This window comes from Stegastes partitus, unplaced genomic scaffold, assembly GCF_000690725.1.
Source record: "Stegastes partitus isolate 25-593 unplaced genomic scaffold, Stegastes_partitus-1.0.2 Scaffold2170, whole genome shotgun sequence".
Classification (NCBI taxonomy): domain Eukaryota; kingdom Metazoa; phylum Chordata; class Actinopteri; family Pomacentridae; genus Stegastes; species Stegastes partitus.
The window spans coordinates 30,649-46,863 of record NW_007579901.1 but is presented as its reverse complement, the minus strand read 5'-3'; the positions used below and the strand labels follow the sequence as shown (position 1 = coordinate 46,863).

Sequence of the window (16,215 nt, the reverse complement as noted above, 5' to 3'; positions counted from 1 at the left end):
ACACCCCTGCCCTAAGACTTTTAATACATCTCACTATAATCAGGAGCAGCTTCATAGATTGTCTTTTACCAAGACAGAAAAAATGGTTTCAACACATGAGACTGTGAATTCTCAGTGTTATAACATAAACTCTTAAAAGTTAGAAAATGTACAATGAAAGCAGGTCTGTCTGTAACTATGTCTAGTTGACCCAACTTAACATTTTAAGTTTATTGAACTTGTTTTCTCAAGTTCAGTCAGTTTAACTCAACTAGTTTTACACTTTCATAATTCAGAGAATGAGCAGAAAACATATTGTTCCAAGTAAAATTATCTGCAGAGTAGTTAAGTCAGTGCCTCCAGCAGAAAATGTTAATCAGTAATAAATAATTTTAAAAGCAGAAGTTTGTCCCCTTCCATTTAACCAACTAAAGTAGGTCTTTATAAATATTAATACGTTAATGTGCACACTCTAAAAGGTAACACCAACGCTTACTTGAGTCACATTAGTGTACTTGTGTACTGTTATACTAATGGTTATATTTACTTGCCTATTTTGAGTGCAACCGGTTTCCTAGATTTGTTTAAGTCAGATCAACTTTTCACATTTTACAGTGCATGTGGTGTTTTTTTTTTTTGGTTGGTTTGTTTTCCTTTTAGCAGTAATCCTTCTTTAATTGTTAATATGTATATATTAATGATTTATGATTAGAGGATGATTAAAAGGAGGATAAGAAACAGGTTTTTACAACCTGGAACAAGAGTTGTCCTTGTTAACGGCTTATTGAGCTCAAAAGGATTAGTAAAGCACTTATTCATATTTAATAATGATTCATTTAAAAGTATTAGCCCTCTTTAAAGGACACCTTATTGGAAAGCAAAATGGAAAAAAAAGTCTTAAATTTGGTACAACACTTTAGCAAGTGAGATTATACCAACAAATTCACATCCAGAACCATCCATCCATTATCTATACACCGCTTAATCCTCACTAGGGTCGTGGGGGGCTGGAGTCTATCCCAGCTGACTCAGGGTGAAGGCAGGTTCACCTGGACAGGTAACCAGTCTATCACAGGGCTACACTTAGAGACAGACAACCAAGCACACTCACATTCACACCTACGGACAATTTAGAATCACCAATTAACCTCAACATGTTTCTGGACTGTGTGGGAGGAAGCCGGAGAACCCGGAGAGAACCCACGCTGCACGGGGAGAACATGGAGACTCCACGCGGAAAGATGATGTGAACCAGCGACCTTCTAGCTGCGAGGAAACAGTGCTACCAACTAGGGGTCACTGAATGGTTTACTAAATATCAAAATGATGTAAATGATATGCTGCGGCCTTCACAGTCACCGCATTCCAACCTAGTTTAACACCTGTGTTCACCACCGCCATCATCAGAACACCAAATGAGGGAATAACTTTGAGAATGAACATGTTCCATCCCTCCAGACACGTGGAGAATCAACACAAAGGTGCATCTGAGCTGCTCTAACGGCACATGAGACAAGTTTATGTTGGGTTTTCCTTTAATTTGCCACCCGTGTGTATATCAACAGCAGCGCTTGTCATCTCGGTCTCTTGCGGATCTTTCCGTCTCTGTCCTCTCATGCATACAGAGTGAGTGATTATTCTATGTCATGCCTCTACCGCCAAATATGCACCGCTGTGCCCCACATACCAGTTAGTGGAGGTCTCCAACTATTAACACTAGGTGACGACCATTCATCACTCCTTTCATTGACTCGGCTTCCATTACTTTCTGTTTCTCTGCCGTTCCCCATCTCCTCCTCAATCTAATGGCTTCCGCATTATGCCCATAAATGTATCAGCCAATAAGGCTGCCGATGTGCAGCAACACACCACCTCCGGTCATTATGGCATGGCCTGATTATTCATTTGCAGCATTTACCAACAGAGCCGTACTTAAGTATTTTTTAACAGAAAGAGTTATGGCTGTAAGAGCAATAATGGTTCGCTCAGATGTCAAGGCGGACCGACACAAGAAAGTGCAAAATCAAACAGAATTTTAAAAAATAGTCAAATGCAGTGCACGGGGTCGGACAGTTTTGTCTTCTAAGATGCAACAAAGATTCATTTGGGGTTCTGAAAGTGCAGTTTTCATCCACAGATTGAACTAGACTTTGTGACTTAACCTCACTGAGAGAGCAGAACGACATCCCAGAAATAAAACAGCACCGGCGAACTAAATAAGCAGATGTCAGAAGGGGACTAGAATATGAATGGGATATATTAAAGGCATTAAAAAATCTCATTTCATAAAAGCTTGAGTGCGAGCTGATTAACAAAAGATGAGTTCACTCACTTGCAGAGGGTGTTTCGGCATGGACGGGAGGTGTCGAAGGGATGAAGGAGGGAAAGAAGAAGGATCGCAGAGAACGTTCATTGTGGAGGGGTGAGCGCTGCGTGGGCAGATTCTCACAGCTGCCCACGCTGCTGTGGATCTTAAGGTTCAAGGGCTTGGTCTTCTTCTTGGCTCTGAGGGAAACAAGACAAGAAAAGCAATGCAATTGAGACATTAGGGATGTGCACAATTTAAAAGCTGTATTCACAGGAAATTCCTATTTTTTTTGAGCAGATTTCTGCACAAATCAATCCATCAAGGTGCAAATATTTCAAAGACATGACCGCTGTCCACTCAGAACAGTGCAAATACATGGAAGAGAATGGTATTCAGCTGCACAGATATGTTGCATTTTGAGTAAGTAGTGTGAAAAACAACAACCTCTCTGCTCCCACCAGTAACTATCCTTATTATTGTCTCCACCTACACATGCTGCATACCCCACTCCTGAATGCAACAAGTTCACAGCAGCTCCTAGAAGGGTCTGAAATTCAATCAGGTGGACAATATAAGGACAGAGAAAGTGAGAAAAGTATGTCAAGAAAAACAGATTGAAATGCTGAGAGTACTGAACAACACAGACTGATGATAGGACTTCAGGATTATCTCTTGATTATCGAGCCAATAAAAAAAAAAAGTATTAACTCCCTTTTTTTTTTTATTGCTTTTCAATATTGAATCATGGCTAATATAATTTTGCCTTTCTGACAAGGACTTTACATATGCCATCACTTATTTTATATTTTTTAAATCACTGACATCATGTTGTAGAAAATCTATTTTACTTTGACATGAAAGTCTCTTTTGTAAATTGTGCCAATATTTATGCAATCACTTGTTTTACATTTTTAAATAACTGACATTACTTTGCAAAAAACTGTTTTCACTTTGACATCAGAGTCTTTCTGTTAATTCTGTGAATATTTATGCAATCACTTACTTCATGTTTTTTATTCAATGACATTACTTTGTAGGAATCTGTTCTCACATTGACATCAACAAGTCTTTTTTTGTACATTTTTGTCAAAAAATCAAAATTATATCGACCGTGATACAAGGTTGAAAACTTCCAAGCAGCGTGAATGCTTTCTAAACTGTAATTTTTACCTCGTGCATGAACATTTGGAGCACCTTTTTTTCTATCTCCACCATAGAAACTCCTCTGACTTGGCAGGACTCCAATTACCTGCTAAATAACTCCAGCTACCTTGTAATTTTGCCACACAGCCACACAAAACGAACCATAAGTGTGATAGCACCCTAAGCCATATTAAGTACGGTGCACTGAAACGACATAATTATGGGATTAAGGGATCATGATATGGTTTGCAAAGCTGAGTGTCGTGTTCATAGGATGACTACAAAGCTACAGGCGTCAGGCCAGGATGAAAACAACCTGCTGACGGGATGAGAAAAGCGTGCGGGATGGACAGACGAGAGATTACACAAGGCGTCACAAAGGAAAACAATGACCAATTTGACACGAAAACCTACACCTCCTTTGATGCATCGAGTGTGTGTGTCTTATTTGTGTGGAAAGTGCCGCAATTTGACACTGAAGAAGCAACAGTGTTATGCTTTGCATGTCTAAGAGGGATCATGTCTACCGGGGAAACAAATCAAATGAGAAGTAGATTCATTCTCTTATAGATTTCTTGTGATTCTTGTTGCAAGCAGAGTCATCAATCAGTGACGGCTTCAGGAAAGGATGCACGTTTGAGGCAATTCAGCGCAGGCTTCATTTTTCAGACCCTGAGGCTACGTCCAATCCTTCATATGCGCTCTACAGGTAGCGCTAGAGAAAACACAACAACATCATGTAACCTCTTGGGGTGTGAAACAAGCACAGTTTTAATTTGAATATACAAGTACTGTAGAACCCCCTAAGTCCTCATTATATGAAAAGACCAACTATACAGAGTCAAATTCAATACTGTTATATTTTATATTCCTGCCAGGTTTGTTGTTTCAATAGCATCAAATCAATTAATTCAGAAAATGTGGGCGATGGTTTCAAGTAGTAAGTGATTTTTATTTTATTTTCTTTACAGGAAAAGATGGTCCAATGAGTGAAGCACCAAGAAAAACATGGAGGGGAAGGTAGGAGGATATAACTATATATCCCCTTCATGCCCCTTCAAACGGGCGACTGGTTTCAAGTAATTTTTTAATTATGCAGCCGAGGATATGAAACCAGCACGACCACTTGAGCTCTATTCTGCGACGAGAGTGACGGGATCAAGGCTTAATGAACTGGAAGCAGGTGTTTCCACGTGACACGCAACAGCTGTGTTCCCGCTCTTCGACAGAAATTTGTAACCTACTTGAAAAACATCTTTTTAAACGAGTGTTTTATATCAAATCGCAAGTCACCTGTAATTTCCCATAATCACTGGCTTGTGTTTGCCATCTTGCTTTTTCTTTTTTTTTTTTTGGAAGACCTGTCATTTCAGAATTGAGTCTCAGAATTAAGTTTTGGATAATGAAGCTTGCAGTGCACTTTGTCTTTGTCGGCTTGTCAGGGAGTTTGTTCTTATAAAAACTTTTGTGCATTTTCATCACCTGTAAGTATCCTCAGGTGACAGTGAGGTAATTGTGAACTCAGTGAACTGAGCGACACAACCTACACAGCTCGTTACGAGAAAAAATGTGCAATTTAAAGGAAAAATGTCTGAAGTGACTCACAGGCTATTCCAACCGCTTATTTATTTATTTATTTATTATCTTTTTGGGCTCAGAACAAGAAGCCAAAGGGCCTGTACCACAAAGCGAGATTAGTGGATTATCCGGCTGTCTTGGGGATTTGCTCAGGTGTCGGGAGGGGAAGGGGGGTGGTTGTCATGGTAACGCACGCTGCACAGCTAACCTGCTCCAGAGGTTAACTCGAGAAGATCAGCCCACATTCAGTCGGACCGGCGGAAAAAAAATTGAGTCATCATTCGCACAGGGTTCCTAAAGACGTCGTGGTGTGTTTCGTCACTGCAGCTCGGGATAACGTGAGGTGACTTTGTGGGGATAATTGGAAAAAAAAAAAAAAGCAGGCTATACCCTCCGTTGTCCTTCATTAGAAAAATAATCTGCACGCTGTTAATTACCTCTCAGTAAATTATAAATGCAAAAAATTTCAGTCAGATAGACCTTATCAGCAATTAACTACTTTCCTTCTCCGTTTTCCTCTCTTCTGGTTTTTTACTCTTTTAAGTGGGTAACATTTTATAATACTAAGCTCAGCGTGAGTCAAAAAGAAAACAGTTTTACTCCTAAAGAAACTGACTTTACAGACTCATCATCATTCTCATACTTATTTACTGCCTTTAAATATCATTCTCCCCCCCAAAAAAATCACATTCTAACACAACCACACTGCATTCTCAATTCTATTTTGAGATGTGTTCTGCTGGACTACATTTGTTTGTGCTCTATCCCAAATACATTTCAGATTAATATGCCATTTTTTTGTTGCTGTGAAAAGAGTATTAAAAGTCAGGGGATGGATACAAGAACATTTCTAAGTCATTTATTATCTCTTGGAATACATTTAAATCCATCATTAGGGGAGGGAAGGAATATGACACATGCATAAATCCGTCCAAAGCAGGCCGTTCTCAAAAACAGAGTGACCGTGTAACAAAGAGGCCGGTGAGGGAGGCCACCAAGACACCTATGACTCCTCTGAAGGGAGTTTCAGCAGCTGAGATTGGAGAGACGGTGTCTACAACCTGCCTGTTCTCCACCAGTCAGAGCTCTATGGGAGAGTGACGAAACTCTGAAGTCAACTGGAAGAAGGTTGTTTGATCTGCTGAGACCAAAATTTTGCCTTTAGGCCATCATGTAAGATGTTTGGTAGACGCCCAGTGTAAATATGGTGGTGGATGCTAGCTTTTAACTCGCTGACGGGACTCATAAGTGTCTTGGTGGCCTTCCTCACTGGTGTTTTTCTTCAATCAGCTTTTGAGGACTACCTGCTCAAGGGACATTTACACCATATCCCCTTCGTTTAGTACTCCTGGCTTTACCTGCACCCTGAATACGAAACAACACTCCAAAAAAAATCTGTGAGAAAGTTACTGGGAAGCATCATTCAGGGCATGAATACAAGAAAATTTCCAAGTCATTGAAAATCCCTGAGAGTAGAGTTAAATCCATCATGAACAACTTGTTGGTTTAAAACCTGCCTGGATGGCATACTTGTATTCAAAATGGATTTGTGTTCCCTTCCACTGCGAGCTGAAATCTGTGTGGAAATATAAACACAAAGCCAAAAATGTTTCTGAAAACGTTCATTCTGTAGGTCTACTTGAAAGCCGAAGAAAACTAATTAAGGCCATCAAAATCTCTTACAATAGGTGGTAGTATTTCTTTTCAGACCCTTTGGGAGTTTTTTTTGTCTCTATTTGATCATATTTTCACAAGTTAACACTATTAAATTATGCCAAATGAGCTATCAGCAGTACAGAGAACTACCACAGGATAACTCAGAGAAAACTTTAAACTGTGACAATTCCCTGGCAGGTTCAACAGCCTAATTTCTAAGATTTCTAAGCGGATTTACGGGCATTTATTCACAGCGAACTTGGAAGATAATGATGTCCCCGGGAAGTGGAAGCAACACTGAATGATTTCAATATGAGTTTCATGTCCGTGTGTTCAGACTTGATTAAAGGAGTGGAATTCAAATTCGTTGCATCCTCTTCAATTGGCCCCCCATGTCCACCCGCTTCCCCCAATCCCCCCCGGAGGAGACCTTTGGCTCTCTTTTTCCTGCAGAACATCCATCCCTATTACGGACCACATCCTGCAATTTCACAACGGTTAAAATGTCATCTGGAATGAGGAGCACAGTGAATATGTGATTCCGTCTGTAATGTTAATCCCATTCCAATGGGGCTTTTTTATTTGAACTTGCTTCATGAAACAGACCCCAGGAGGCAAAGCAGGCATGTAAATACACACAGTTAACCTCAGGTGTGCACGCGTACAGACATTCCTGCACAAAAGCATCGCAGAACAATGTTTTGGCCTTGGAGCTTAGCTGAAGCCGACTGACATGTTTGATTGAGGTCTCAAGTTGAACAACCATCAGATTCACACGTCTGTAAAGTGATGTCTGAGTGATGCACGGATAAAAAGCTGTGAGCAGGCGAGACAGTGAAGGACAGGCCAAAGAGATGTTAGAAAGTGAGCCAGGAGAGCAAAATGCAAATGTGTAAAGACGTGCAAGGAACAGACAAAAGCAGTGGATGCAAATAGAAGACATTTGTTCAGCATCCATCCATCCATCCATCATCTATACACCGCTTAATCCTCACTAGGGTTGCGGGGGGGCTGGAGTCTATCCCAGCTGACTCAGGGTGAAGGCAGGGGACACCCTGGACAGGTCACCAGTCTATCACAGGGCTACACTTAGAGACAGACAACCAAGCACACTCACATTCACACCAATTTAGAATCACCAGTTAACCTCAACATGTTTTTGGACTCGTGGGAGGAAGCCGGAGAACCCGGAGAGAACCCACGCTGCACGGGGAGAACATGCAAACTCCACGCAGAAAGATTCACAGTGCCCCCACCGGGATGCGAACCAGCAACCTTCTAGCTGCGAGGCAACAGTGCTAACCACTGCGCCACCTTGCAGCCCATTTGTTCAGCATTCAGACACAAACCTGAAAGAAACAGGTGAGAAAAGTACAAAAAAAAGGCAAGAAAAAGCAAGCGTATCTATGAAAAACTGACTTTTAAAAGTATGAAAATGAAAGCTCAGAGTTCTGACTTATCATGCAAAGTAACTGTCATTAAGTGTTAAATCCCACAGGAATTTTTTTTTCCCTCCCATGTCGGTCTCCCACTCCCTACACTGAGTCATGCAATTAGACCTGTAAACCAGCCCAGCACTTCACTCCCATCTCCCGCAATAAGGAAGCAGCCTGTAGGTTATCACTTCTCCGTCATAGAGCTTTTGTCAGCTATTCCGATTAGCCCACTTTATGCAATTTGAATCTAAATTAAACCATTCATCTCCCCGCATGCGTGCCTTTATCCTCTCCCCCAAATGATTTGTAGATGTTCAGCGAGGGAAAGAGTGAAAATGAATGAAGAGAGAAGGGAGAGGATTCCCAATTTTGGTTTTGAAAACGTCTGTCGGTGAAGGCAGGCAGGCAGAGGCAGCAGGAGGAGGAGGAGGAGGATGATGGGGAGGAGGGGGCAGGACTTTCAACTCCACAGTTGTTAAAGCGTCTTTTCAGATGCCTTTTTTTTCTACTCAGCATATGAAAAGTTCAAGAAAAAAAGAAAGTTGAAGAATGCACGAAAGACAGCAGAAGAAGACGGAGGTGGGTGACTTGTCAAGAGAAATCAGCGAAGGTGTGAATAGTTGAGTCGTCCTTTGATCTGGTGCAGAAATGTGCATCATGATGCATCACTCGCTGATGGAAATCACCGCGTGTTTGTGTCACATTTCAGGTAGCATTTTTGAGTCTTTTATTCCTCCCCCCTGGGTCTTCTGTAACGAGTAAACAGGAACATCAAAGCTTTTTTTCCCCCCCTACAGCATCATTCAGGCAATTCCATTTGACATATTGTAGTGACTAAATTATCCATTGTGCCATGTCTATTACCTGCTGATCTGCTGATTTCCTATTCATATACTTCCATTCTAGTTATATCCTGTTTGAATGTCCCAGTTTGTTTTTTTTTCTGGGATTATTAATTCAATTGCATCAATTTAAAGTGAGTGCAATCGTAAACTTGCCTAATGAAGCAATCAAAAGTCATGATATTGTAATAGCAGACAATGTTTGGTGTGTGTGGGGAGATTGTAAAGTACAAAAACTGAAGTATATTCCTCCTGTCAACATCTGAATGTTGTCACTTTTTGCTTTTCCAAAACTCACAAGGTGGGTTCAAAGTTTTATTTAAAATTTTCCCTGGATGGTTTACACTTCTGAGATCTGCACTTCACAATATGCAAGCAAAGGAGAAGAAAAAAGAAAAAGAATCTGACGTTCATCCACGTATGCATTCATCCACCCACTCCCTCCACAGCCACTTTCCTCCCAACACTTGCAGAGACACTAATTACAGTGACACCTTCAAGTAAAAGTTCCATTTGATCAAGGACAGCGGTGAGAGCAGGAGAGCAGCGATCCTTCAAATGACGCATTTTCTTGAAATTCTCGCATATCAAGACGATTTAAAAAGAAGAAAAAAAAAAGGCAGGGTCATGAATATTGCACAGCTTTCTGCCAAACTACCAAGCAAGCAGTCGCTCGCTACCCAAATGGCACATCTCAGCAATGATGCTGCGATACTGCAATTCATCTAATCGCCCTCTAACTAATTAACACTTGCGTCCGTGCAGAGTGAATTACTTGCAGGATTCCATACCTTCGGTTTTAACATTAGAAATAAGCAAGCGAGCTCTGCCGAGACACATACGGCACCCTGTTGCTTTTTATGCAAATGGACCTGTGGAATAATATCTGTGGCAGCCACTGCTCTTTGCTGCTTTAATAAAGTTGGTGGAAAATGAAATCAAGGTGGCTTGAATAATGATTACAACACAGAACTACTGAGAGCCCTTTGAGCGGGTTTCATCCAAAGCAGGTTGTCTTGCTTTCAGAAGTGTCAAGCCGGTGCTGAATAAAAGCAGGTAGGCTTTTTATGTTTCTCTCCTGAGGCGGCGTTGCAAAGCCAATGACAAACTTAATCTGAAAGGAATTTCCCCTTTTTCTATTACAAAACCTCGATGTATTTTCCAAACATTCAGTCTGGATTTTCTGTTATTTTAAGTCTTGTGCACAACGGTTACGATGCATCTGAAAACACTGTAGAAGTCACATGTTGTTATTCATATATTACTTTTTATGCACCAGTCCACCACAATATTAAAACCACCTGTGCAATATTGCTTCGGATCCCTTTGTGCCACCTTTGTAGCTGGAGCTTGTTCTGGTGCATCCCATAAACGCTCAATTACATGAACAGCTGTGAATGCCTTGGGCTCTCATGTTCCTCAAGCTGGGGTTGTTTGTTTTTAGTATGTTTGTGATGTAATGGAACCGATCATTTAAGTGTGCGGTACATCTCAAAGTCTTAAACCTGTCAGTGGTGCTAATGTTGTGGCAGATCTGTGTATTTACACACTTCTGAACACGAGACAGTCTTAATGATAATCTGTACAGACTACGGTTGGCGGAGGAGGCAGCAGCAGGGTGCATCTCCCATAGTTTATTACTTCATGTCCGCAAGAAGTTCCCAAAGCACCTTGAATGCAACAGCATAACTAAAAATAAGTCAGACGGGGCAAAGACAAGCTGTCAAATGATCAAACGGGAGGTAAATAATATCCCCAGGTTAGCCAAACTTATATAGAAGAGAAAATAACGGTGAACTGTGACATTATTATCCAAACTCTCCAAAACTGCAGCCACCATAAATAGCTGCTTTCAAACAAATAAGAAACTATTAGCCTACTATCATTTAAGGTGTACTCAGTTTCAGTTTTATCTCTAAATTAAAGGGACTGGATAATCTGGTTGAACGATTAGCTTATGAGCAACACCCCCTTGATCCCGCTTCATTGTCATATATTCTGATCAGCCACAACATTAAAACCACTGACAGGTAAAGGGAATAACACTGATTTTCTCATTGCAACGGCACCGGTCAGTGGTTGGGATATATTAGGCAGCAAATCAACAGTCCATTCTTGAAGTTGGAAGCCATAAAAATCAGCAAATGTAAGGATCTCAGCTGCTTTGAAGTGGGCTAAACAAAGACGGCTTGACGACTGGTTCTAAGCATTTTCAAAACAGCAGGTCGTGTGGTTGTGTGGGTTACTTTGACATGTACCTACAGAAAACACTGTTGCAGACCATCAGCAGCATTCTCTGTTGGCAACAGCCTCTCTCAGCAGAACAATGCTCCCTGCCACCTTGCAAACATTGTTTAAAAATGGTTTGAGGAAGCAAGAGTTCAAGGTGTTGGTTTGGCCTCCAAATTCCTGAGAGTTCAATCTGATCTCGCATCTAAGGGATGTACTTAAAACGCAAGTCTGATGCGTTCAGGTCCAACCCTGCAAATGGTAAATGGTCTGCACTTATATAGCGCTTGTCTACCTTTTGCGGCACTCAAAGCGCTTTACAGTGTACAATTCACCCATTCACACACACATTCACACACCAATGGCGACAGAGCTGCCATGCAAGGCGCTAGCCTGCCATTGGGAGCAACTTTGGTTTAGTGTCTTGCCCAAGGACACTTCGACTGTGGAGGGGGCGGGGATCGAACCACCAACCTTGCGATTAGAGGACAACCCGCTCTACCACCTGAGCCACAGCCTGCAGCTTCTAGAACTTCTGAACTATGAAGCTAGGACTCCATGACAGCATGATCAAGTTGTAAATTCACACTAAAAATCGTAACTGAGAAACATGGAAAACACAGCAACCAAACTGCTGCAATGAAGAAGTTCCTGCTAACAGCATTTACAATTATATAGAGGAATAAAGAAAACAGCACCAGACAGTCGGGAGTAAAGATGGCAGAAAAACATCGGTTTGCTGCCTGCAAAAGGAGCCACTAAAAACATTATATAACAGCTGCTACAGAAGCTGGATCTTGAATACTTCCAACAACTGCACCACCACAAAACCAACACTGTTGCACTGTCACTGCACAAAGCTTTTACATCTAACCACATGTTAGTTAACACGCAGAGAGGGTTCACAAAATGTTGTCCTGGTTGTCATTTGATGTCGCATAATGACAACATCTGCAGATCACCAGTGGAGATGGTATGGACGATAATGACACACAAGTACAAAATAAATAAAAAAGAGCTTTCCCTTCTTCCCTCTCTATAGTTATCTCCTCTTTAACTGTCAGAATCTCCTACTGGGATATGGGTGGGTGTCTGTGCGCTGTCAGAGGCCAGGGGAGGCACAGCGGGGATTTAAAATCATATGTGTGTGTGGTGTGGATTGGAAAGTGAACGTGGAGCTGAAGAGACAGCGTGATGCCCAAGGTGAGAAAGAAGGAGAGAGAGAGAGAGAGAGAGACAAGGGACTGAGAAGGAGAGCAAAGCCTGTGTGAAGGACTGAAAATAAGAGGCAGAAAGAGGGGGTGGGGGCGCCGATGACCAGATGAGAAGCGAGCCCAGCGTTGGACCAGAGGAGTGATGAGCTGACAAGAAGGCGGACGGTGACAGGTTTTCTTTTTTTTCCAGTGGCTTATCATGGATGTGTGTTGGTGCAAACAACATGCTGTCTGGTTAAAATAGTTTCATTTCTGCATGTTGTTGACATGTGAAGGCAAAGGTATGGTAATGCTGTTATATGTTTTCCTTCTGCAGGATTGTAACCTGCTCGCGCATCAGGAAAACAAACTTATGCTGTAGACTCTGAAAAGAATTTAGGTATCACTGGGCTGCAACCTGAGCTAACTTTAAATGTTTGCCAGTTCCAGCTTTTTTGTAAATTGAATATCTTGGATTTTGGACTGTTGGTTGGACAAACAAGCGATCTTCTAATTTTACCTTTGGTTGGAGCTGCCCCAGCAGCATGGCTCTAGGGATGTCCGTGTCTAGGAGGGTGTTTCCAATCTAATTCAAGAGTCTGAGGTCAGGCGGTGTTGTTTGCTATACAGATTGTATTAGGATATAAATTTGCCTCGACTCTTGCACCGAGCAACCACATTAGACGGTGAGAAATCTATATTAAGATGGTGAACTCTGTAAATATTATACCGGCTACACAACACAAGTCAACATTGTCACTTTAGCTCAAAGTATAGCTCCACAGACTCGGCCCGTTTGGACAAAAAATAGATCAATTTGGTTTATTTTGGTGTCTTAGAGCAGCACAGCATAAAATCCATGGGGTTCAAAGTAAGGACTCTTAAGACAATAAGAATAGCATGCAAATCTGTGAGTAAGCAGGAGACGCTAAGAAAAGAAAGTTCACACTCTGTCTCTGCGTTAATTAGTGGGCTACAAATTTAAATTTAATTCGCAAGCTACTAGCTACAGGCAGAATTCTTCTGGTTTATTTTGTTAACCTTGTGTCCAACATTTGGCCCATGATCTCTGCTGACAGGTATGCTCGAAGTCCGTGGGTCAGATGCTTGAGTCAAGCTATAAACTTCACGTGTCTAAAGAAAGTTCGCTATCGTCTCGGATTTCATCACATTCCTCTTCAGGTTTGTTTGGGGATTTCTAATAAAAGATGCTGAATCTGTCAAGCAGCTAAATAAGGGGATTGGGTTTAAAATAAACTTGGTGATGTGCAGTTAGCATGGGGGTGAAACTGTTCTGGGATCAGCAGTACAACAGAAAGTTAATGTCACTCAAATGTCAAATGGTTTGAAAGTGCATCAAATCTCAATAATTGCAATATTTCAAGGTGCACAAGTAAACTATTTCATCCTATGAACAATCAAATAGTCTGAATCAAAAATACAGGCCGGTGAGTAGAAACTCAATGAAACAAAAGTGAATATACTGACACCTTCGAAAACTTGTGATCACTGAAGCAAAATGAAGTGCTTGTGATTGCAAACCAGCCTAATTGCATGAATGTAATTATAAAATGACCTCTGAACACTGGAAATGTCCCAGCTTTGGAACTATGCCGGCATCATGGCTCCACATGGACAAGAATTGCCAGAAGAATTTAAAATTCTGATTGTCAGACTTCACAAAGATGGAAAAGAACACTGAAAGACCAGTGACCAACCAAAAATCTGCTGAAAACAGCTGAAGCAATAATCAGGAGGTATAGAATGAGCCGTAGTACCACGAAACAGAGCTGCAGCGGTCGTTCTCCTAAAACAACGTCATAGCAGTGCATGGTTTGTACAATCTCGCTCTAAAACCAGACAGGCGAGTGCTTTGGACTATGGTATCAACTGAAATCTGAGTTTCTGCTCAGACAATGCGACAAACAGTCCATGATGTCAACGTCTATGGACAGCATCTAAAATAAAAACCCTTGCTTGACGTTTGGAACAACAACAAACTTTGCTAAAGAACATTCTTTAATCAGATGGGACCAAGGAGAAAGTGGTCCACTCAGACGTGAACCTGACCAGGACAGTGAATGCATGGTCCTGACAATGAAGCATGAAGGTAAAATCCAAAGCACACTGCCAAAAATCACACAGCAGTTCCCACAGAAAGGAAAAGCTAAGCCAGTGGAAAAAACAAAACTATGTCAACTGACTTGAATCTAACCAAACAGCTCTGTGGTAGAGCAACAGAACTGCTACAACAAAGAACAGAGTCCGTCATCAAACACTAAGGTGGAAACATGAACCAATTAAAAAAAATAAAAGATTTGACTCTCAGCAATGCTCTTACTTTTGTTGCATTGTGTTCCTATTGAGGAGACGCTTCATTTTTACATTAGTCACCATCCTACTGTTTAATGTAGGCAAGTACAAGTAAGTCACTTATTGCAAGATGTTAGAAGTTTGAATCATTTGAGGCTTAAGTGATTTTAACCAGGTATAGTCACGTCCCTGTACATCAGATACTGCATATTGGACGATAGCTCGCTACAGTCGTCTGTGATAGTTTGCACAAGATGTTTTCAATCTTGGATGCGAAAAGAGTTTATTTCTGACACAGTGGGCGTTTAAGAGGACGATGAAGTGTAATCTAATGTAATATACATGTGCGCTCTCCTATGGCTATAACGTTTGGTTCAAGATTTTAAGGCTCCAAGTCATGAGCCATTACATCTCAATAACAACAGCGAAAAGCCACTTACTTTTAACTGCAACACCCATTTCGCTCGCTGCAGGATGCACTAAGCTGCACTTCTTCACGCCGTATAATGAAATGAAACTCCAGTAAAACAAGTATAGGAATGAGAAGTAGAGACAAAGGATAGATGCGTTGTCATGGAGATGGAGAAAAGTATCGCTGTTTTTCAGTTGGATGTGTTTTCACCCTTCTAAATGTAAATCCTTGAGATGCGATTAATTGAAACTTTTTCTTTGTCTGCACAACTTTTGGCACTTTGTTTCCAGTGCCGAGCAGCAGAAAGTGTAAGTTAGACCCAAACAGGGGAATTCATTCCTAGGATTCTTCATTCTGGCACCATTGTACACACAGGCACGTCTGCCACCTGCGAATAATTTGTTGTTTCAAGAGACATTTTGTACTTTGCGGTCCTACAAAAGAGTTTGTATCGAACTGTTAGCACAACCGCGACAGACAATACACCGATTAGCGATTCGTCAGCGCTGAAACTCTCTGAAAGCCTAAAGTTGTGCTGATCAGCGCTGAAATTCACTTGGTTTCCAACTTTTGGATGTTTTCCACTAATGGACCGGATTCAGAAACTGTTCTCGAGTCTTTTGTAGATCCAAATTCTCTCTAAGTGTACCTCATTTGCTGCTAAATTGTTTGGTATGAATAGGAATAAAGAACCATTCATCTCGGAGACTTCAAAATACAAACAGGTGTTCCTAAATGCTTTGTCAATACATGTTCAAGCATCTCCTCCAAGAGTAATTACAATTTGATGTTGTTGCCGCATTTCCTTCTTAATTTGCAGACACATGCGTTTAACTGTCTTGAGTGTTACATTATGGCTTTGAATTTTAACTCACTCTGTTAGTTTCTCTTGAAGTTTTGTCAAAGCTGCACCAAATGCTGCACAGAAAAAGTTCACCCAAGTCCACCAAATACAGCATATGTCAATATTTGTGTCATTCTTTTACCCACATGGTTAGTTTCTGTGTAATTGAAACACGAGGGGGGAAAGCCCAGACGCAGTTTTAAGGTCTTAGCAAAGGACAATGATTTTTTTACTTAATACTTTTGCTTGTTTAAGTCCCATTATTTTGAATCCATGTACATC

General features: G+C 41.2%; 1 protein-coding gene across 1 annotated transcript in view; it reads right to left on the bottom strand.

Moving 5' to 3' along the window:
- Positions 1 to 16,215, bottom strand: part of LOC103374178 (kinase suppressor of Ras 2-like) — a gene marked incomplete at both ends in the record, with an annotated part of 63,824 nt that overhangs the window by 30,190 nt on the left and 17,419 nt on the right. Inside the window, one exon of the mRNA XM_008304218.1 lies at positions 2,312 to 2,484. Coding sequence (XP_008302440.1) covers positions 2,312 to 2,484 — 173 coding nt within the window. The remainder of the gene's footprint in view (positions 1 to 2,311; positions 2,485 to 16,215) is intronic.